The sequence below is a fragment of the Leuresthes tenuis genome, unplaced genomic scaffold (genome assembly GCF_036924035.1).
Source record: "Leuresthes tenuis unplaced genomic scaffold, fLeuTen1.0.hap1 SCAF_22, whole genome shotgun sequence".
Taxonomy (NCBI): domain Eukaryota; kingdom Metazoa; phylum Chordata; class Actinopteri; order Atheriniformes; family Atherinopsidae; genus Leuresthes; species Leuresthes tenuis.
The window spans coordinates 16,501,142-16,523,101 of NW_027325376.1; the positions used below are offsets into that span (position 1 = coordinate 16,501,142).

The following is a 21,960-nucleotide window of genomic DNA, read 5'->3' on the forward strand; positions in this document are numbered from 1 at the left end:
GTGTTGCTACTTTTAGCTTTCAGGGTCTTTAGGAGCAGTTGAATGTTGATTCTATTTGTTCATTTTAAAGAAAAAGTTTCAGATATTGACCAAAATGTAATCAGTTCTTTCTTTAGTCATACTCTGCCTCTCCATCAAGTTTCATGACATTCGGCTTGGTAGTTTGATTGTATAATGCTGCTAACAAACAAATCAATGACAACGTCCACTTCGGTGAAGGAAGAACAAAAACAAAAAAACATGGTATCCAATTTTTGTTCACCATTTATTGTCTATAGTTACATGCATACTTGCTTACAGTTGATTTTAGTGTGCAATACACAGTTTAACTTTGTTTCATTGTCTAGGTTATATTAAACCAAAGGTATACAACTTTACAGGCTGCTTTACCAAAAGCCTATACAACATCATTTGTTTCTCACATTTTAAACACATTATGACAGTTTCTTACATCTCAAGAGCCCTAGATACACAAGGTACTGTTGTTTTGAAATCTCACCTATTTGCCGCCAGCATTTCGTCAGTTAATGAGCATGCCGACATATAGAAACCTCGACAGGAGTATAACGTTGTTGGCACATTAAAGAAGGTGGCAAATGTTTTACAAACCCCGTTATCAGAAAAGTTGGGATACTTACTTTATCAATTTGTTTGAACCTTTATCAAACAGACACAAGGTCAAATAACCATTTTGCTGACCATGTTTATTGTATTTTGAAAAAATACCAAACACATTTCAAATTTGATGGTCTTTTTAATCATTTTGGAACTGAGGATGCTAACTGCTGCACCTTTTTCAAGAAATCTTTGTTCATTCTTTTTAACAGTTTTTCATTGATTTTCTGCTCAGGATTTTTAGGACCGGTCTAAAAATCACAAATCCACTACGCTGTGGGAGTGTGTATTTAAGGTGAGCAGAAGCTGAATCCCCAAAGTTGTAAATAAACCTAAAACCTGCACTTGCCTTGGGCTAGCACCTAGCTAGCTTACTAATTAATTCACATTCATTGTGGAAATGTGTATTCTCTGGATGTCTGATGTAATAGGAGAGGGATACTGAGAAAAAGAAAAACTGACTTAATTGTGTGAAGAGTCAGGCTAAAATGCGGCACCACCACAGATCTGGCCTCATATCAGTGCCAGCGGTTCAAGATCAAGATGCCTTCTAAGAGAATCGAAGTTTCAGGAGGCTATGTGGATTGATTTTGTATGGAGCTTTACAAATAGAGTTGAGGATCACGACCAACACCTGCCAAAATATTCACCTTTTACTTTTACTGGAGACGGCTGGGATTAACAAAAACAGAGATACACTGCTACAGAGTAAGTCTGTTGCTCCCCCACCAGTGTACGCACGACAAGCAGAGGTATGTCTGCTGAATCTTCAGCAGCGAGGACACATCTGCCATGAGCAAGTAAGTTACCGCTATCGTTAAATTGTTAACTAAGTTCACAGCAGGAAGGTGACCGAAATATTTACTGTCTGCAATGCGTGATTGGGATTTCACAGCTAACATCAGTTTGATTTGGTGAGAATGAACTCGGCTCTGTTTGCTTCATTACTGTGTTTTCATTTTCAAACATTCATCTTTAGCTGAATGGTTTATAACGCATTCTGTTTTTTACTCAGGCTTTCAATAAAAAGTTCACACAAATGAATAAATAGCTGATTTGTTTTTATTCCATTTTAGAAATCTCCCAAACTTTCCTGGAAATTGGGTTTGTAAGTTAGAGCTGTATGATCTTAGATGCTGTAAAATTACACGTGCAGCAGTGAGAGTGTTAGTATGTATCTAAGGCTCCTGTACTACAACACAACCATAGAATAAACCACCAGAACAACCAGACCTTGGTCACATTTGGGATATTGTCGCAGATTTTAGGCCCCGAACTCCTCTGTTACAATACAAACCTTTTTTTTTTTCAAAGTTAAATCTCATCTAGCTCTGCGGCAAATCCATGTTCCAGCTGTTCATGTGTGCTTTTATTTTTCTTCAGTAACAATGTCCACAAATGCAGCTCTTGGCACAGCTCTGAAATCCTCTTCCAAACTATCAGGGAGAATAACAAGAACCCGTCAACAAATTGTGTCATCCAGTCCTTAATCCAGATGTGATTTGTATTCTACAACCGAGTGCAGCTGCTGAGTGAGCCCTACCCTCAACTACTGTGTTTAAATACAACGACAAAATATCGACTTTTGCGCCCTATCCAAAATTGGGGTGTCAACTGTAATAAATCGACACGATAAAATCCTCAAACCTGTGGGACAGCTAAGCTTTGAAACAGTCGCAGATATGTGGCACACGCCTAGTCTCTGGTCTCTAACTATTTCTTTTTGCCATCCTTATCAGTTCAGTGAATGTCCGATAGAGACACATTTACATGTAAAGGTTCAACTAGGTCAGATTTTAAGCCAGAACTTGATAAAAAAAAAACAAAAAAAAAACATTTAAATCAGAAGCAGGCTCTAAATAACTTTAGCATAAGCAGAACTTCACAATGAAAGAAAACTGGGCTACACAGCTGGAAAAAGACTTCAGAGAATATGTATTTAGGTAATTTAATACATAAAAACAGAATAACCATATTGAAAGCTTGCTCGAGAAGTAAATCTAAAATCACCTGGAACAGTATCTGTGAACAAGCTAGCTGCGGTGTCACAAAATGCACAAGTCACACTCCACTCCCCATAATGCTTTGCCATCACAGTAAATTCTGGCTATAGAATAAGAAAAAAAACAAAATGGTCTGCAAAAATTGCTTGTGATCGAAAACGGAAACAAAGAGGTAATGTAAGAGTGTGGCATTAAATGATCTTGCTGTCGGAAATTTTTGCTTTTGGCTGGAGATTAGACTTTAAATTTGGGTTAATCCCAAAATAAAAGTTGGGCTCATCTTTTGATTGTGGCTCCTCTGACACAGGTTGACCTCCTTCATCTGGCACCTCCCCTAAAAAAAAAGCCATCCTAAAAGCAAAGTGAACAACTCACTGCAGCACATTAAAAAAAAGAAAAAAAGGAAAAGCACATCATAAAAACGCCACAGTCCAATCAATTCATACCGAGGATTAGCCAAACCTAAACTGAAAAGAGATAAGAGATTATATACTGTATATTACTGTTGCAAGTCTCTTACACTTATGTATTTATAGTTCACAAAGCCTCTGCAGAGACCAGCGTTGACCCAGGGTCACAGTGAGGCGTGAACTCTGGCACACTGGCTCAGGGTGATGAGCTTTATGAGTGTGGCGCCAGTTGCGGTTAGGTGCGAAAGCGCTTGTAGAAGATCACGGCACACGGTCACAGCCTGAAATGTTTACGCTTCGAGTTAGGAATGACTACAAAATATAAAGAATTCTTTAAAGAAAACAAAAAAAGGACAAACTAATGGCATAAAAACTCATTTGCTTGCTTTATTGTCTGATGCGGTGATATGGAGGCGAGCTAAACCTCAACAAGGCTGGTGGTGCATGTTAATTCTGGGTGGGTGGGGGTATTTCATCACAGTTTCACTAAACTATCTCAATGGGAGAACTATAGGATAACACAATCTAAAGAACAACACCGACTTTTGGGAGTTTGGCTCCCGAATCACTTTACCAGAAGCTTTAACAGGATTTCTCAATGTTCTACCTGCTGCATCGTGTTCACTGACTCTGCAAACACAGTTCTGACTTTATTCTTCATATTCAAATGGAGCTACCAACGGAATAAGCTCCGATGACTTCAAACATAAAAACAATCTAAATATTTCAAGCTTTCAAGCCTGTTTCAATATCTTCTCTAATTTTCAAGTCGCTTTAAAAATGATTTTGTTTTGTATCGTATAAGGTGGCTGTGCTGCTACAGTGAGCCAACATGCTAATCAGAGGACAGAACACAGAGAATGTTGCGGTTGACTCTGTTGTCTTATGTTGGTCACATGATAAGTGGACCAAACTCCCAAAAGGTCGGCGTCACTTAATGACAGTGTGCACGTTTCATAAACAGGCACAGTTGGGAAAAGCACAGTAATCTGTGAATAAACTATAATTTTCCCTGATTATCTTGACTTGTTTTCACAAATTCTTTTCCAACATTTGGCTGATAGGTTAAGATTGCACTATTATTAGCCTTTCTTGTGCTATACCATGTGTTTTGTAAACACATTACCCCCTTACTCGCTAGGGGCCCGCCTACTTACAGCTCGAGAGCCTGTAATATTGCTAATAATTACCACTCGAATGTGTAGGAAGAGGGAAGATGGCGCATTTGTTTTCTCGCGGCTCAGAGTTTGTTGTTAAAAAATGAGCTGATGGGGGTGGTGTGTCGCTGTGGTGATGAAAAGTGTTTGTATGTTGTGCCATGTGCCACCCTGGGCAGTGAAAACCTCTGGGGTTTCACTTCAAGAATAGATGTCGTCAGGGGCAATCATGCAACTTGTTGCTCTGTCTTCAAAGAGGCTGCAACGGGCAATCCGGACTATGTGCGTGAATGTATGTATGACTGATTTCTGGTGAACTTTTCAGATAAAATGGACCAGATCCCTTCATTTTAAGTTCAGTGTCGAATCTCTTCCCCCTCAACCTCACCGTTAACTCCACCCACCACATCCTCTATCTCCGTCTCATACATTTTTTTATATTTTCTCCTCCTTCGTCTTTCAGTCAGACCACTCATTCTCGTCGAGCTCGGAGTCGTCGTCAGACTCGCTGTACTCCACCGCGATGCGACGCGAGAGGATGGTGGCCACGTCGTTGCCAACGGGCTCCCGCTTGGCCTCCTGCTCCCTCTGCTCCTGCACTTTTCTCAGCTGGATACCTGCAAAGGGGGAAGGAAGGAGACTGTCAAGTGTTACGTCTGATGACTTTTAAAATACTATTGAGATTCCTTTTCCTTAGTGGTGGTGGGTAGGTGTTTTAGGTGCCATTTGTTGTCCATTTTCTTCCCTCATTGGAAACTTGGATTATTCGTGTGCATAAAGATTCTTGGGAATAGCTTTTAATACCATAAAAGGAGTGATGAAAAGGTATTAAAAAGTAGAAAAATCAGCGTTTAGGTGTATTTGACCATGTTAATGAGTCCATGTTAATAAAACTACTGTCCTTCCCTCACACACACTTACCTCTACGTATGGCGGCCAGCAAGTCGGAGCGTGCGTCGCTCATTGGGATCATCCCCAGCATGGTGGACTTCCTTGCCGAGGGTGCCGCGTCCACAGCCGTCTGAAGTACAGCGGCATGTGAGGGGGACGGGTGGGCCAGGTGTCCCGCAGGCGCTCCGGGAGGTGGGGGCGGAGGGGCAGCTGGGGGTGCGCCTGAAGGTGGGTGGGCGGGTGAGGGCACGTAGTTGGCCGGGGGAGGAGGAGGGGAGGGGGAGTAGGGGCGAGAGAGGGCAGAGGAGGTCGGGGGGAGAGCGGAGGCGGCGGCGGAGGGTGGGGCTGTGGCAGAGTCGAAGGCGGTCTGAGCAGAGGGGATGGTTGGGGGAGGTGGGGGAGGGGCTGGAGGGATGTAGTACTCTGGGATGGTGGAGGGCTGGTTGCTGAAGGTGGAGAAAAACAGGGATGGAAAAATTATTTTACAAAAAATTAACTGTGCCAGGCACAGTTAACTCGCTCCCCCCTGTACCTGGTAATAATGCTGAGCCAAGTAGATAGATGTACAAAATGTATAAAATAGATACGTAATTTCCAAATTCTCAAGCCTACCCGTGTCCGGCCCGGTAGTCTTTAACTGACTGCTGCCTCGGCCCGTTAACCGTCGGATCTCCTCCAGCCTGGACCCCGTGTCCTGATGGGGTCCTGCCTAAAGAGGCCACATGTCGCCCTGCCGCCGCCGCCGAGCCTGCTCCTGGGGGCTGGTTGGCCGGCCTGAGGCCTCGATCCAGCGACTGGGTCTGGACTGCGGCGCTGAGGTGATCCCTGCCGTGATGGTCACTGGGGTGGGTGGCAATAGGGGCCTGGTTGGCGGGATGGTTGGGGCTGGCTGGGTAGGAGTCAGATGCCATCGATCTGGTGGACAAAAGGTTAGAGTGTGTGCGGCTGAAAAGTGTAGTTCAGACCAGAGCAACACTGAATTTTCACTTTGAGAATATGGGGAAAAGATAAAAAACATAAAAATAAAAAAAATCAACCTGATTTCCTACTTATATCACATCCAGACATTCTTGTTTTGTATTACTTCTAGTATCCCCTGCTTTGCTGCTACAAAGTTTGTTGCTATTCATTCTTACGGAAGTATTATGTCAAACTGTAAGATCCACAGAAAATACATCGATCTGAATGAAGTTCTCCAGCAGAGGGCAGCACAGACCTTTAAACAATAGAAGCAGTAGTCTGATGCAGCTTAAATCTACATAGTTTCCGGTTAGCGTATTAAATGTGTGTAACTGCAATACTTTATAACATTCCGATGCAGAAAAAGGCCCCCTCACACTCTCTCAGCATATAGAAAACAATGTGGGTTGTCGAGGCAAGACTGAGACAATAAATAGGGGCCTTCGAAGCTTAGGAGCAGCTTGTGTGTGTGTTTGTACCTGCTATCAGGGGACAGTGAGCCCTCAGAGGACATGCCATGGTAAGGAGAGGGGGTGAGCTTGGCATCTGGTCTGAACTCTTTGTCGTAGGCCAGGACGTTCCACTCCTGACGCCTGTTACGAGCCTTACGCACCTTCAAGAATAAACCATCAGAAAGATAAGAGAAGACGAACATCCTACACTGACGGTGGTCTCATCATGGTGGGTTTTTTTCACCATAAAAAGCTCAACACACAGCTTTTTATTGGTTAATTTAACACCCCAAGCAGCAACCCACCCCTATAGAAACCCCGATCACTAATGTCCAGATTAACTTTACTAAACCCAACAATGGGAAATATGGAGGTTTAAGAGTTAGAGATAAGATGGATAATACTTCTCTGAAGGTCGTTATCAGCTGAAAACTGTTTACCACTTAAGTGAATTAAAGCCAGTTTATAAATTTCAAAGCTTCCTCAACTCTGAATATTTGAAATGCGAATAAATGCAAGTGCCACTGTGCACCCAGAAAAGATCAATGAAGTGATAAAATACAAAATACAAAATACAACTATACTCCCCTCAAGCTGGTAGGGCAACATGAACAACTCTAAACACCACAGCAACTGATAAAGGACTTACAAAGTCCAATGTAAATGTCTAAGATCGCAGCTGTTGAGCCTCGGTCAGATCAGAAGCTCTAACCACCGTGTGGTTTATTCATCGAGCAGAGAATATTTAAATGATTCATGTTCTGAGCTTGGTTTATAATCTTCTCTTCTTATGTTTAAGTCCCCACAAGGAACTGGATTTGTTTTACTTTCATTAAGAAGAATGCAGTTCTTTATTTGATCGTTATTTTACTATTCCAGCTCAACATACAGAATTACTAATGTTCCAGATACTCAAATGAAACAGACTGTGTTCAGTGGAAAAAGGTTTCCCACATTTTAAAGCCGTAAAATCCTGATCGCTTTGCTTTAGGTTATCGCGCTGTCAGTGTTTTATAGCAGAGCGTGTCTAGTATCCAGCGTGATGAAGAACATTTTTATGTTCTTTAGAGAGTCGTGGCGGCTTATCAGTCCAGAGGAGAAAACCATAAGTCTTATTGTGGTGGGGGGGGACCCTCATTTTAATTCACTGCTTTCATTAATTGTTCATATGCTGATCATGAATTTGATTTGCTATTTGTCATAAGATGAGAAATAATTATGCCAGTAAATCATCTCTGACCTTCTTCACTTCTCTGCTCGGGTCTTCAACCTGCTTCTGCTGCTCCTAGGAGACACAGACGGACAGCAAAGGAGAGGAAGTGGGTCATTGATTACTGACTACTGACTATATTCCCTTCTGCAGAGGGAGTATACGCTGGACCCCATCACCAGCTACGTCACCATGGGGTAAAACCAAACACACACACACGAATTAGCCAGTCAGCACTGGGCGACACGGACACTGGCACATGATGGCCGACAGATCCAAAACTTGTGAGAACACAAAACAGCAACCAAACCAAACACAGGGGGATGGAGGGAGGATGAGGTGGCAAGCTGACGAGACATAACACACACAGACACAAACAGAAGGGAGTGTGTTGTGTGTTCAGTTTGTCCTTTATCATCAATTCAGTCTTGTGTTTAAATGTTCGTGTTTCCCTGTGTTCCTCTATGCGTGTCTTACCTGTGCTCAGACATCCTCTACGACAAATGAGTGTGTTATGTGTTGGTGGTGTGTGCGGGGGGGGGAGTGAGGGGCAGGATGGGGCAGGTTAGGGGTCGGGGTTTTCTTACAGAGATGGACAGGGGGCTCCTGGGTGGGGCCTGTCTGGAGTGGGGCCTGTCAGGGTGGGCCGGACAGCCCTATGGAAACATGGGAGAAAGACAAGCTGGTGCGTTAGCGCAGAGGAAGAGGAGGGAGGGAGCGGCCGAGTATCTTCCTAAAGCAGGCAGCTATAGGTAAATTAGAAAAAAGAAGGAGGAGGCCCTACGGGAATAAAGGGCAGTGATGGATAAGCCTGCCTCCAACAGCTTCTTCTGGAATTCAAACCTATTATTTTTCTTTTCCCTCAAATGACGAAATAAACTATGTTGACTGTGAGGGTTTTTTTTATTCTGCAAAGATTCCAGGTAAAAGGGCGGGAACAGAAAACATGTGAGCAGCATTAAATTCAACAGAAACACTGACGAAGAGCAGCGAACACATACAGCAGCAGTTGCTCGGAGATTTGGAGAGAAGCGTAGACGTGTGGTGGACTTTGGATCAAAGGGAAATTTGACTGAGCATCACCTCTGAAATACGCAGTTCTCTACGTCAGTCATTTGGCTTCAACTGACCGGTCGAGTCAGTTTCCCTGGGACTGATTAAACTACCTCACTATCCACAACTGAAACAGTCATCGCTTACTCTGAAACCGAGGCGATAAAAAATAGCGACTCCTGCACTCAAACTTTTCCCTTTTTTTTGGCTTTCACGACAGACAAAAACCCGGAACACGAAGTGATCGAATCGAGTTCAATCCCTTTTTTTTTTAGTCTGTTTCACCAGGAAATGAAGTACGAATATAATACGTCTTTGGCAAGAGAGCCTTATAGCAGATGATCTGTAGTTTATTTCGCCCCGCAGACTGCAGTATCAGCCAAGTCAACAGCGGGTGGCAGGCCATGTACAGCAGGACGCATGGCTGAAAAGAAAGAAAAAAAAAAAGAAAGACAAAAACAACCTGCTGGTAGGTAGTTAGCCTAAACCAGTGGTTGCCATGCTAGAAATGCTAACAACTAGCTTCTCCACGCTGCTGCACAGCTGAGGCAAAAGATGATCCATGGAGTTACTGCCCAGGTGGAATGACTTGTCCTTAAGTCAAAAACACCTTGAAGATTTTCCACAGGTGTTTTTCTTTGTGTGCCTCCTCTGTACAGTATGTCTACTATTTCCAGTTAAACATAAGGTTTAAATGACTTGCAGATAATTGAATCTATTTTTGATTTCAGTGTCCAAACTGCACATCTGATAATGGTGAAACAAAACCAAACATTAGGCTACCGAAAATGAAACTACCAAATCAAAGTGATACGTTACCTGAATACATAACTGACGCCGTTCTTTATAGCAGACGTTCTGACTTCTCAAAGTTGCAAATGTTCCATAGAAGATTACAACATAATCTTATGACTCAGAGATTATGACTCAAGTCATTACTTGCTCTACTGTGACCGTCAGAGCAGCTGTAACAACAAATAAACACCATGTAAAAGGGACATCTTTGTTTGACTATGCCAACATCTCCTCGACGGTCACGTTTCGCCGCAACGATGAACTTACATTAAGTTTTTAAAAGCCGTACTTCCCTTTGATCGCATCTTTGCCATTTAACAACGAGCCTCCCCAACTGCTGCTGTACGAGACAACCAAATACACAACAAAGCGAAGCGCAGTAAAAATAGGAATGCATCAACTGAAATAACAGCATAAAAATGACACAAGGAGAAAACATATCAGCAAATTAAAGCCGAGGATGAGTTTCTTTTACTTTTCTGTCACACCGTCTTCTGCAGATCCGCATGCACCCACCAACCACCTGTGCCCCTGTTAGCAGTCACAAATAACACCGTCACACACTTCACCAGCACACAGTAGCAGACACAGACCTTCTGTCGCCTCTTCTCCTTGCGTTTGTCCTCGGTGGCCTGCAGCATCTTCTCCTTCCACAGGTTGAAGAAGTAGGAGGGGTCGGTGTAGAACTTCAGCGCGTCTTTCTTGTCGTCCCTGCAGGGAGGAGCGGAGGAGACGGTGAAAAAAGAAGAAGAAGGTTAATCCCAGTCAGAGAGGTAGATTTCCGACAGCAGACGGACTGGAATTGTCACTGACCTGTAGGGGCTGAGAATGTTGAGCGGTGGAGGCTTGTCGCAGCGGTGGTACATCTCCACGACCGGGTTGGGCACAGAAGTCCTGGACACTACTTGCTGGTCCTGTATTGTGCTGCTCTTAAAGGCCTTTCTCATGTTGATATCCTGCAGGGAGACTGGAAGCAAAAAACAAAGAAGTCTTAAATAAAGATTAAACAGGGAACAACTTGACAAGCAGTGAAAATAAGACAAACTGTCTCTATTTAGAGGCATTTGTCACCATAATTTCTCTGAAACAGATGTTTGATGCCTTCAAGTAGCAGTGGATTAGCAGCTAAATCCCACATTTACGGCTCGGCCCACTGCTCTCTGGATGCAGATCTGCTAAGTTAACCCTCATGAATTAACTCAGAATTTGGGGTATTAAAGGGCTTGTTAGTGCTCTCGGATGACATTAACCAAGCTAATCTAATCAGACCACGGCTGTTGGAGGACCAACAAATTCTGGCCACGATTGGATGAAATGACTCAAGACAGAAAATAGAAAGCCGGACAGTGTTTTGCAGATTTCGAGTAAATACATAATTTGCATTTGTAGACAATTTTCAAAATTAGATAAAGAGGACTCGGTGGAGTTACCATTCTGGTTCTTAATATATATATTTATATACAAATATGTGTGTGCGTGTGTGAGCTTGTAAGTCTCTATGAAAACACTACACATGCAAACAGATTAATAGATAATAGCGTGGGCACTTTGACGCAAACACAGATATGTATGCAGGCTCCAGGAAGGTGATAATAGGACGATGGGGACAGATTAGTCTTGGAGCTCGTTGGATCAGCTCAGCAGGGATCTGACGCACACAAATCAAGCTGCTGCATCGATAACAGTAGACTGCCAGTGTGCTGTTTGCGTGCATTACAGAGGAAGAGATAACAGAAAACTACAGCGTGCATGTGTGTCAATCTCTTAACCGTGTAACTGATTTAACGCAAAGCTATTTAGGATCTCCCAGATGGCAAAATACACACGCTACGAAATACTCACATATTCACATGAGTGTGTTTCAGTCAAGCTTATGACAAGGTTCAACCATGCCAACGTGGTAATGTGAAAATTGCCACAGACTGGTCTTGAAACTGCAACCTCTAAAGTCAGAGTCAGTAAAACTAAACCCTAGCCTATCCCTTTTAGCTAATCATCTAACCAGGGCTAAGATATAAATCCTCGAAGACACGGATTCCTCTTTCTTTTGTCCAGATCTTGGCAGCATGGACTGCAGCACACAACATACACTCCCCGGCCACTTTATTAGGGACACCTTGCTAGTAAAAGGTTGGACCTCCTTTTGCCTTCAGAACAGCCTTAATTCTTCGTGGAATACTTTCAACAAGGTGTTGGAAACATTCCTCAGAGATTTTGGTCCATATTAACATGATAGCTTCACGCAGTTGCAACAGATTTGTTGACTGTTCATCTATGATGCCAATCTCCCTTTCCACCACATCCCAGAGCTGCTCTATTGGATTGAGATCTGGTGACTGTGAACTCACTGTCATGTTAAAGAAACCAGTTTGAGATGATATGAACTTTGTGACATGGTGCGTTATCCTGCTGGAAGTACCCTTCAGAAGATGGGTATACTGTGGTCATAAAGGGATGGACATGGTCAGCAACAATACTCAGGTAGGCTGCAACATTTAAACGATGCTCAATTGGTACCAAAGGGCCCAAAATGTGCCAAGAATATATCCCACACACCATTACACCACCACCATCAGCCTGAACCGTTGACACAAGGCAGGATGGATCCATGTTTTCATGTTGTTTACCCTACCATCTGAAATCGAGACTCGTCAGATCAGGCAATCTTCTACTGTCCGGTTTTGGTGAGCCTGTGTGAATTATAGTCTATGTTTCCTGTTGTTAGCTGACAGGAGTGGCACCCATTGTGGTCTTCTGCTGCTGTAGCCCATCTTCCGTCAAGGTTCAACGTGTTGTACATTCAGAGATGGTATTCTGCATTCCTTGGCTGTAACGAGTGCTAATTTGAGTTACTGTTGCCTTCCTCTCATCTCGAACCAGTCTGCCCATTCTCCTCTGACCTCTCACATCAAGTAGGCATTTTCATCCGCACAACTACCGCTCACTGGATATTTCCTCTTTTTCAGACCATTCTCTGTAAACCCTGGAGATGGTTGTGCATGAAAAACCCAGTAGATCAATTTCTGAAATACTCAGACCAGCCCGTCTGGCACCAACAACTACGTCCAAAGTCACTTCAAAGCCCTTTCTTCCCCATTTTGATGCTCGGTTTGAACTTCCGTATGTTGTCTTGACCACCTCTACATTCCTAAATGCGTTGAGTTGCAGCCATGCGAGTGGCTGATTAGCTATTTGTGTTAACAAGCAATTGAACAAGTGTACGTAATAAAGTGGCCGGTGAGAACACTGTGTGAAAACAAAACCGTGTAACCTGCTACTTCAGTACGAGTGTAACACCTGTGCCCTTCACTTGTTTTAATGTTGATGTTCTGTTTTAATGTTGTTTCTATTTTTAATGCTTTTATCCTGTATTTATTCATTGTAAGGTGACCATGGGTGACTTGAAAGGTGCCTCCAAATAAAATGTATTATTATTATTATTAATAATACGGTGCTGCTTCCCATGGCCCATGTTTCCAAATGCTTGCCAATGGACAAAATGGATTCTAGCATGCAGTGATTTAACATTCAGCCAAATGATTTAGAGGCACATACAGTCCAGCTGTTAGCTTCACTGACAAGGAAGTTAAAGGTTGCAGGGTGAAGATTAGCATCTGCAAACTTCATTTGACTTTTTAAGAGTAGCACACGCACTAGGTAAATGGCAAAAGCAATTTCAAGATGGAAAAATCCAAAATGTCACATAATGGAGCATGAGGGAAATACCAAACGTAATGGGGAAATGAGAGAAAACAAAAAGCCAAAAAAAGCCATAGGTTATTCAGAAATGACAAAAAAATTCAAAATGGCAAAAGCAATGGAAAAATAACAGTAAGAAAATGGTAAAAGGTCTGAAGGAATTGATTAAATTACAAAAAGAGGTCATACTTCCACCATAATTTATTGTTTTTATTCATCTTTATTTTTCATATTTATTTATCCAATGGTTCTCCTTAATATTTGCCCTTCCATCTTCTTCATTATTCTTTAAAATATTGTTTTTTTTCTCATTGTGGCACCCCTTACATTCCACAGACTGCAAAGACACACACACAAAAAAATAAAGATAAAAATAAAGGGCGACTGGACGTTAAATCCCTCTGTGTGTCCGAGAGTGTTTGTGTAGCTTTGCAGTCGAGGTACCCTCCTGCCTGCTTGGCGTTTGATCATTCCTTCCTAAGCTTCCATCCCTGCAGCTACTCAGATAATCCACAGAAACCAACAGCAAATGCAACTTTCACTCAGACACATCTTCAAAGAGACCTTGAGCTCTCAGAATCAGTCCTTTTTTTCTTTTCAGCCAACTCAGTGCCTTAGGCCCATGCGCATTCTTTCTCCTCATCCTTTCAAATCAACCGGATTTGGAAATGCGTCTTCCTTTCCACACGTCAAGGTGTTTGCAAACATGTTAATTACAACTAATAACCAGACTAATGTGATCAACGGGTGATTAACGGGGCTCTGCGGTGGCCAAAGAGCCACATTTACACATGCTTGAGTTTACATAGATTTTGGAGCAGAGATTAAACTCACAGCTTACTGGAAAAAAGAGTACTTACAATCAAAGCTCTGCAAATGCATTTAAAAAGAAAGAAGATTATAAACTTGGCAATTAGAAATTCTAGCTCCCATTTGTCACTGCTTACAGCATCAGTAGCACGACAATGGAGCCAGTCAATGCAAAAACAAACTTGGAAACACTGATGAAACAGCACATTTAAACAACAGATCTTAATGATAGTCCAATAAAACCTTAAATTCAGAATACAAGAGGAGGTCGTGCATCAAGGTCAGTAATCCAGTTCAACATTTGAATTTTTGTGGATTTTCATTTCATGGCAGTGGGATTAACTTTCTACTGTTAAAGTTTATATTTGCTCTTCTTTTCCAGCTCAATCTTTGTTTCAAACACTTTAGAAAACAAGGCTGAACAAGTAACAACAGTACTAGCATAAACCGTAAGTGGCTGGCAGGCACAGTTAATGGAGGGCAGTGTTCAAAGGATGGCGTTCTCATCCCAACATGTAACGTGACACGGTGCGTTTTCACGTTTTACTCTGAAGTTACTGTTTGTTTCCAGAACAGATGTTGATGTGGGGAAATCTGAAATCTGCCAGTGCAATCAGTACCTTCCAACCTGCTTTCACTAAAGTCTTAGCTCAAGTTAACTTCTGTTGGAAACAAATGGCGCTCTTTACACGGAGCGGTTCCATTTCCTCCTGAATCTTAAATCTGCGATACAGTACACATGTTGGTGTGGCTGGTTCTCTAGACAGCTGTGTTATGAAGTTTAACCTGAATGTGATTAAAATTAACCATTTTAAAATGATAACTTATTCCATAATGTCCAGATTAGTAGAATGTGAATGCGTCTTTCAATTTTCCTTCTTTCCTGTCTTCAGACACGTTTTTGCCAATTCCATTTTGTTTTTCTTCTCCTTTAATTGTTGCTCCTTCTCTTGCATCCACCTTCCCTCTTTTTTTCAGAAACTCTTTCTTTCTCCCTTCCTTTTTGTACAAACCTTCCTCTCTTTCTATCACTAACTCCCTTTCTTTTGTTCTTTAGCCAGTCTTCCTGTTTGTTTGGGGAATGTGAAAAAATAAATGAACCCAATGAAGAACAAGATGAAATGAGATGCAGGATGAGAAAGATGGAGTGTGAGGATGTGAGACATGAGAGAGAAAACAGAGGAGTGAAAGATGAGAGAAAACAAAAGTGCAGTGGAAACTGAAGGATAGAGGAATGGTTTGTGCGTAGGAAGAGGTAGAGGCAAGAAGATAAAAGAGTGCGAACAGGTGAGGAGGAGGAGTGAGAGAGAAATGGAAAGATAAGACGAAGTATTGCTGAGCTTTTCCTTTTCATCCCCGTCTGTTCTGTTCTGACGCTGACTGTCTGAGCCCGCTGTGCTGCAGAATGACTAGGCAGAATCAGAAGGGTAGGAAAGAAAGAGAGAAAGAGGAATGAGGAAAAGGGGGGAACTAGAGAGGGAAAAAAGAGGGGTGGAGCGCAGGAAATAAAAAAAAACTAAAACTGAATAAAGACAGAGGTGAGAAAACAGGAAGCAAAGAGTGAGGGTGGAAGGAAGGAACAATAAACTGCCAATGAGCAACCGCCCTGCCTGTTTGTGTGTATGTGTGTTTGTGGGTGAGAGAGGCCTATCAATTACGACATTAAGAAAACTGACCTTCAGAGACAGTAAAAAGCTTAATGATGGATATTCTGACTCACACAACAACCAACCGCAAGTGCACGCATCTACTTACTCGCAAGCACACTAGAGTAATAGCCTTTCAGAGAATCATGTAAGAGAGTTTTTACTCTGTCTGTGTGTTCACTGAAACACTTAGACGGTAGGGAAACACACACAGAAGGGTAAGGCGGACAGACTTCATTTAAAAAAGTGTAACATGTTGATGACATGCACAGTGTTTGATGTATGTCTTTGTTAAGAGTCGAAATGACTCAGTGTATTCCCTCATCCTCTTACATTTAGCTCAACAACTTCATATGAAGCCGAACAAATCTTCATTACTGTAGATTTATTGGCTCCTTTGATGGTGTGTCAGAATCATACCAAGTGAGCCTAAAACATACCTAAAACGTACTTTTAACCTTTAAAGCTTTCTTTCTAATGGCCAGCAGGGGGCAAAAGTGTTGCAATAAAAAATGTCTCTGAGTTTATGATCACAGATGTGAGTATTGAGTCTTATTAGAATAATATAAATGGCCTTTACAGTAAGACTGCTCCGTGACTGAGAAGTTGCTATCACATAAGCGGGCTTACTGTCCTTCACCTCGTGGTTAAGTATAATTTCGTGAAACAAAACACTGGCAACCAAATACCGAAGCTGAACTAGTCCACAAACCATTGGCTGCTGTCACAGTGGCTTTTATTACACCTTATGTGGAAAAGGTCCTCACATTCCACAAATGTCCTCACAACCAAAACTTGAAATCCAAATTGGTCCCCATACAGACACACTTAAAACTACACACACACATATAAACAAACATAAACATAAAACGAATAAGGCTCTTCATATCAGTGACTCATCAACATACTCATTAAAATGCAACAGGGTTGTTATTCTGAAAAAGCAACAACACACAGATGCAGACAAATGTGCACACAACAAAAGGAAGCAGACACAAAATGCCAGTAAAACTTCAGAAGTGCAATACATAAATACACATACTCAATCACACCGGTGGACACAGAAACAGGGCTCGCTCTCTAACAACACATTTCATAAACCACGCCACCAGAGCACACAAAAAAAACAAGACAAGATAAACACCTGAGCACTTAGATAATAACCATCATAATCCTGTGGAAGAGAGGACCTCTTTGGGGTCACATGCAGGGACACGCATGCCAAAAAATACAAAAACACACACCTTCCTCCACTGTGGAGTCGAGCTGAGTGACTTTTACGGCCAGCTGGTCCACTCTCTCCTGCAGGCTGCTCATCCTCAGGTAGAAGCTGTTGGCTTCATTAAACAGTTCTCCAAAAATGTCCTCTGCGTGGCGACCTGGATCAAACACACACACACACATACATACGGGTCTATATGGTTTAGTGGGTCTTTTACTGAATTGTGCTTCTCTGTGATGTGATCGGGGTACATTCACAGTAAAATCCCCAATTTTGTTGAAAAAAGAAGAAAACAATGCCATCTTCCAGAGGAACTGTCGGAGCACGTTTACACCAGGTTTTCAGGTCATTCAGCATCATGAAAATTATGAAACTGTAACATCTACAGCTGTGCCTGATGGAGATCACGTATGTGATTGAAAATTTAGTCATTTTACTGTGTATGTGCATGTTAAGAGCCTCTGCATCAATGGCAGAAAGCAGCTGTCACAGGTGTAGAGAGTCTGTGCCAATTTGTCAATTTGTGTTTATGACAGGCACAAGGCCCTGGTAAGTAGTAAATGTTATTCTGAGCAGGATGCCAGCAAGTCGCCAGTACAGGGAAAATAAGTTTTACATAACTGTTTGGGTGATGTTTGTCCAGCCTTTAATAGTGTCTCTTCTGTATTAATTAATGATCTAACAGGAGTATATATTCCAAAATAATGTATGGATGTCACAGTCACAGATTATTGACTTTCGAAATGCTCAATGCAATACGCCTGCAACAAGAAAGAAAAAACAAAAAGAGCTAATGAAACAGAGAGATGGAGGTCAGTCGATGCGGTCCCCTAACCCCCCCTCCTCCACCTGCCGTCTGTCCCAGCAGGACGGGCTGACTCCTGCTGTGCACCTGTCTGACTGACTGCTTAAAAGGACTTTTCTGTCTGTGTGAGAGCATTGGCAGAAGAGGCACGGGTATCCAAACACATATCCTGACATGCAGAGATGTGGCCTAACCTTAATAAAACTGTCATTCCCCAAAACCACATCTCAATGCACACACATGTAAACACCCATCAGCCACGCAAATCTCCATGTCTCTAGATGTTTTCTGCTGCCTTGTCACCACCGCTCAGCCCATAACATGACAGATGGAGCAGAGGCAGAGCCCTCACTCATCCACAGTGAGCTGTCACTGAATTTCATTTGGCCAGTAACTGTTTATCTTATCTGAATAGCCTCTTTTTCTCTTTGTACAATGATCTTTCTTCTAGTCCTAAAAAGCCAAATCTACCCAGATTAACTGTCCTGACGGGCGATGCCCACTATTACGGATTAACTTTATTGAAATCTATCGGATAAAAACTCTGATTTCATGCGGCTTTAAACAAACTTATTTTTGGACAAAGATAAGTGCTGTTATCAGCACACAACATGTGTAGATCTAGTCCTAGTCGCACTCAACACATCTTGAGTGATGCGTCTTAAGGAACATCGCTCTAAACATGATGGCATGTGAACGCCAAAGATCTAATGGATTAATGTGAAGGGGCCAGATGATGTTGTAGTTAAAGTCTTTTTTTAAGGGCTTTCTTTCTTCTTTTGGGTTTCCTTGTAGTTTAAACAAGGACTTAATTTCCCTAACGTTTTACTGTAGTAAATAAATAGAAGAAAAGTGTCTGACTGAGGGGATGATAGGGCGTTCGGGCAGTTTAAAATATGAGATTAGATTTAACAGTCAAAGTTTTGGATGATTTTCAGTAGGACTAATTTCTAGTGAATTCTAAGCTATTTCTGTGCCGAAACCATGGCTGACCAAACAGACCCAACAAACCTCTCACCTCTGATGTCTGATGTCTCACAGTTACAAAGATATTTCCCTTGGAAAATTCATCAAAGAACTTTTAAAAAAACAAGTTTAACAGCAGGAGGAGCCACACTCCTATCCTGAGCTACAATAAACTCACTCAGACTGCCCAGCTGTTTAATGATGGCTGCCAACGTGCTGTTGGTGACACACTCCAGCTCACTGGTCACCCCATCCGGCAGTGCCCCACGGCACAAGTGCCGGGGCTCAATGTTCCTCTTCACCAGTGGCATGCTGCTTTACTCCTGTGGAGGCAACAGAGAAAGATACAAAGAGATGTCATTAAAAGCTAGTTCATCTGTTTCTTTAAAGCGACGTCACAGTTTTATAACATCCCAACCAATATCCCCCAAAACTCAATACTTTCTGGTAAATTCAGACATTAATTAAGTAGCTGTAGCTTAAACTGGTGAGAAATACAGTGCAAACACATTAAAAACATTACTGGCAAATAAAGTGGAAATCTGAGGGAAAATAAGCTGCTGTATGGTGGTGGGTCTTGATGGAAACGGAGGTGTCATGTCTGCCGCGGGGCATAGTCACTAGTCACGCTGCTGAATGTCAGTGTGGCTGATTTGAGCCAAGAGCCAAATGAGCCGGAAAGAAGTTTCTAAATGGCGCTAACGAGCCAAAACTGTGGCCAAAAAGACCGCGAGGGACAGAAAAGAATGGACAGAAAGAATGAAGGGATAAAAAAAAGAGAAAGTGGTACCAAGGACGTAAAAGACAGCATTCTAGATCCATCATGTCATATGTGAAAGCTTCCAGGGAATTTCAGACAAAATGGGACAAGGGAAGAGGAATCAGTCTGGTTCAAAATTAGGCCAAAGGAGAAGGAGCCTCGAGTGTAAACCTCCATTATTCAATTTTGTTGATATTAACCATTAGCCGAATTCCTTCTATGACCAGAGCTAGAATGTCCACCTTACAATCGTAAGCCTTGGAGGGGAAAAAAAACAAAACAGACCAAAAACAATATGAACAAAAAGAGTGATAAACTGTACAAAACACGTCTAGAGTAATTCTATTTGATGGCACATTGTAAAATAGATCAATCAATAAAGCTGAAAAAAATACACCATACACATTCTTATTAACGAAAGTGAGGCTACAGTGAAGAAAAAGAAAGACAAAATGGCAGCCCATGAAGGGTTTTGTTTGTATTTCACTACTTTTCTCATATTCAGTATTATATAAAATATATATTATATAAAATCCATATAAAATCTGAACAACCTGCTACTGTTCAAATGACTAAGATTTTTATTTTAATATTTTAATCTAAACCTACACTTTTCTTTGTAAAAAAAAACCAAAACACCTTTGAGCTAAAAACATTCAAAATAAAGATTAAAGTATACATACACATTTATAGGCTGGAAGTGAACTCTCCATGTTTGTTATGTCTGGGCCATGGTTTTGTGCGTTTATTCATGCCTGTGTACATGTGACACGAGTGTCTTGGCGTGTGCACTTGAGAGCGGGCGTGGATATGTGCATGTGGGAGGTGTGCGTTAGACTTCTTAGGTCACTGTGCCGAAACGCACCATTCTCCCACTGCTTCCCACACCTCTATTGTGATCACGAGCACAGGAAACATTTCCACGATGGCAGGAGTGAAAACAAAAGAGTCGAACAACGACGAATGAATTTGCTGCCAAAACGTGTGTTTCTGGCCAAACTTAAGTCTTCTCAGTTGATTACACATCAGGGGAAAAAAATGTGTGTGTGTGTGGCCCTTCATTTGTTTGTCTAGACAGAAGCACACATGCCAACTTTAATAAAAAGTGACTAGTTTGTCCTCTTTACGTCTCTTGTGTTCCTTCTCTTACAGTCTTTAATAGCTTCTGACATTCAATTACACAAACCACCGAAAATTGTGCAGGTCTGTCTTAAAAATGTAATTCCCTGTGTGGGTGTGTGAACCAATATCGACCTCCTCCTCCAGCTGTTGTAAATAATCTAACACCCTTGCTGTTTAATAATACATACATCCTCCTTCTCATCCCCCTTTGCTGCCTCTTCATATCTTATTTGTCTCGTCTACCGGATCCTTCACCACTCGTCCTTTCTGCGCACTCCTGTACGTGTTCTCGCTCCACGTCTTCTCTCCATCTACGCCCGGTTTCATGAATAAATCAGTAAGGGTGAATTATCTTTTCCTTTCGAGTCCCCAGTGTCCAACACTGAGTGGGTTTCCCCCTCAATTCTGTGTTGATCTGACAGCATGTTAGTTGTTTTTTTGTTTTTTTTTTTTGTTTAAAATCAGCGAATGTGTGTGTTGAGAGCAAAAATAAGACACACGAACCGACTGCACTCTTGAGCCACAGCCTCTTTGTCTTCTCGCTCAAGCGCTTTTGGGTCAGCTGTAGGGAAAAAAATGGCATCGGTCATCGTCACCAAGACAACGCATTAGAAGACAGCCCCAGAAAAGAACTTGAATCTTAATCTCCCAGTACTTTACAGTTCTGCGCAGAGATTTTGAGCTGACATTGATTTCTTTAGATATTACCATGGGGACTGTAAACAAGTGCAGTGATTTATTGAAAATGTGCAAATATTTGGAAATACAGTTGTATATAAGGCTAAAACAGAATTTGTACAATTGTAATAAGTTTGAAAGTCAATATTTGGTACGATCATCTTTACTCTTCATCGCAGTCTGAACCCTCTTAGACAAGCTTTCTAGTCATTTCATTAAGTAGTCTTCAGGAATAGTTGTTGGCTGCCTTTTGTTCTGTTCTCTGTCAAGATGATCCCACACTGCTTCATTAATGTTGAGGTTTGGGCTCTGGGGAGGATTCAGCCCTCCATAAGACCTGTTGCCACTGATTTTCAGTTCACTTCTTGTGTCATTTGGCATACCTCAGCCTTTTCTCCCTGCTTTCCTTCCTTAAGAATGGCTTCCTGACAGCCACTCTTCGATGGAGACCATTTCTGATGACGCTTCGGTGAACAGTACATGGAGCAACTGAGAGACCAAATTTGTCTCTCTTAGGTCTTGTTTCAGGTTACTGGTGTCCTTTGCTGGATTTTTTCTTTTTCCTTTATTCAGAAGTTGAATTAATTGGTGAAGAACCTGAGTTTAATATGGTATATCATTGGAAGAAAACCTACTGACAACTCAACAACTGGTGGAACATTTCCCAATGAATTAAATTAACTTTCTGACTCTCTGTGGAAAACCC

General features: G+C 42.0%; 1 protein-coding gene across 2 annotated transcripts in view; it reads right to left on the reverse strand.

The window, feature by feature from the left end:
- Positions 1 to 834: 834 nt before the first annotated feature.
- LOC140282128 (actin-binding protein WASF3) overlaps positions 835 to 21,960 on the reverse strand; it is a 37,383-nt gene continuing 16,257 nt past the window's right edge. The window contains exons 2-11 of one of the 2 annotated variants that reach the window (XM_072376706.1): positions 18,873 to 19,017; positions 16,946 to 17,080; positions 10,360 to 10,513; positions 10,140 to 10,257; positions 8,286 to 8,354; positions 7,729 to 7,773; positions 6,516 to 6,649; positions 5,689 to 5,991; positions 5,107 to 5,522; positions 835 to 4,802 (exon numbers count right to left, since the gene is read on the reverse strand). In XM_072376706.1, coding sequence (XP_072232807.1) covers positions 4,645 to 4,802; positions 5,107 to 5,522; positions 5,689 to 5,991; positions 6,516 to 6,649; positions 7,729 to 7,773; positions 8,286 to 8,354; positions 10,140 to 10,257; positions 10,360 to 10,513; positions 16,946 to 17,080; positions 18,873 to 19,005 — 1,665 coding nt within the window. In that variant the 5' untranslated portion in view covers positions 19,006 to 19,017 and the 3' untranslated portion in view covers positions 835 to 4,644. The remainder of the gene's footprint in view (positions 4,803 to 5,106; positions 5,523 to 5,688; positions 5,992 to 6,515; positions 6,650 to 7,728; positions 7,774 to 8,285; positions 8,355 to 10,139; positions 10,258 to 10,359; positions 10,514 to 16,945; positions 17,081 to 18,872; positions 19,018 to 21,960) is intronic. The other variant, XM_072376707.1, reaches the window with a different exon arrangement.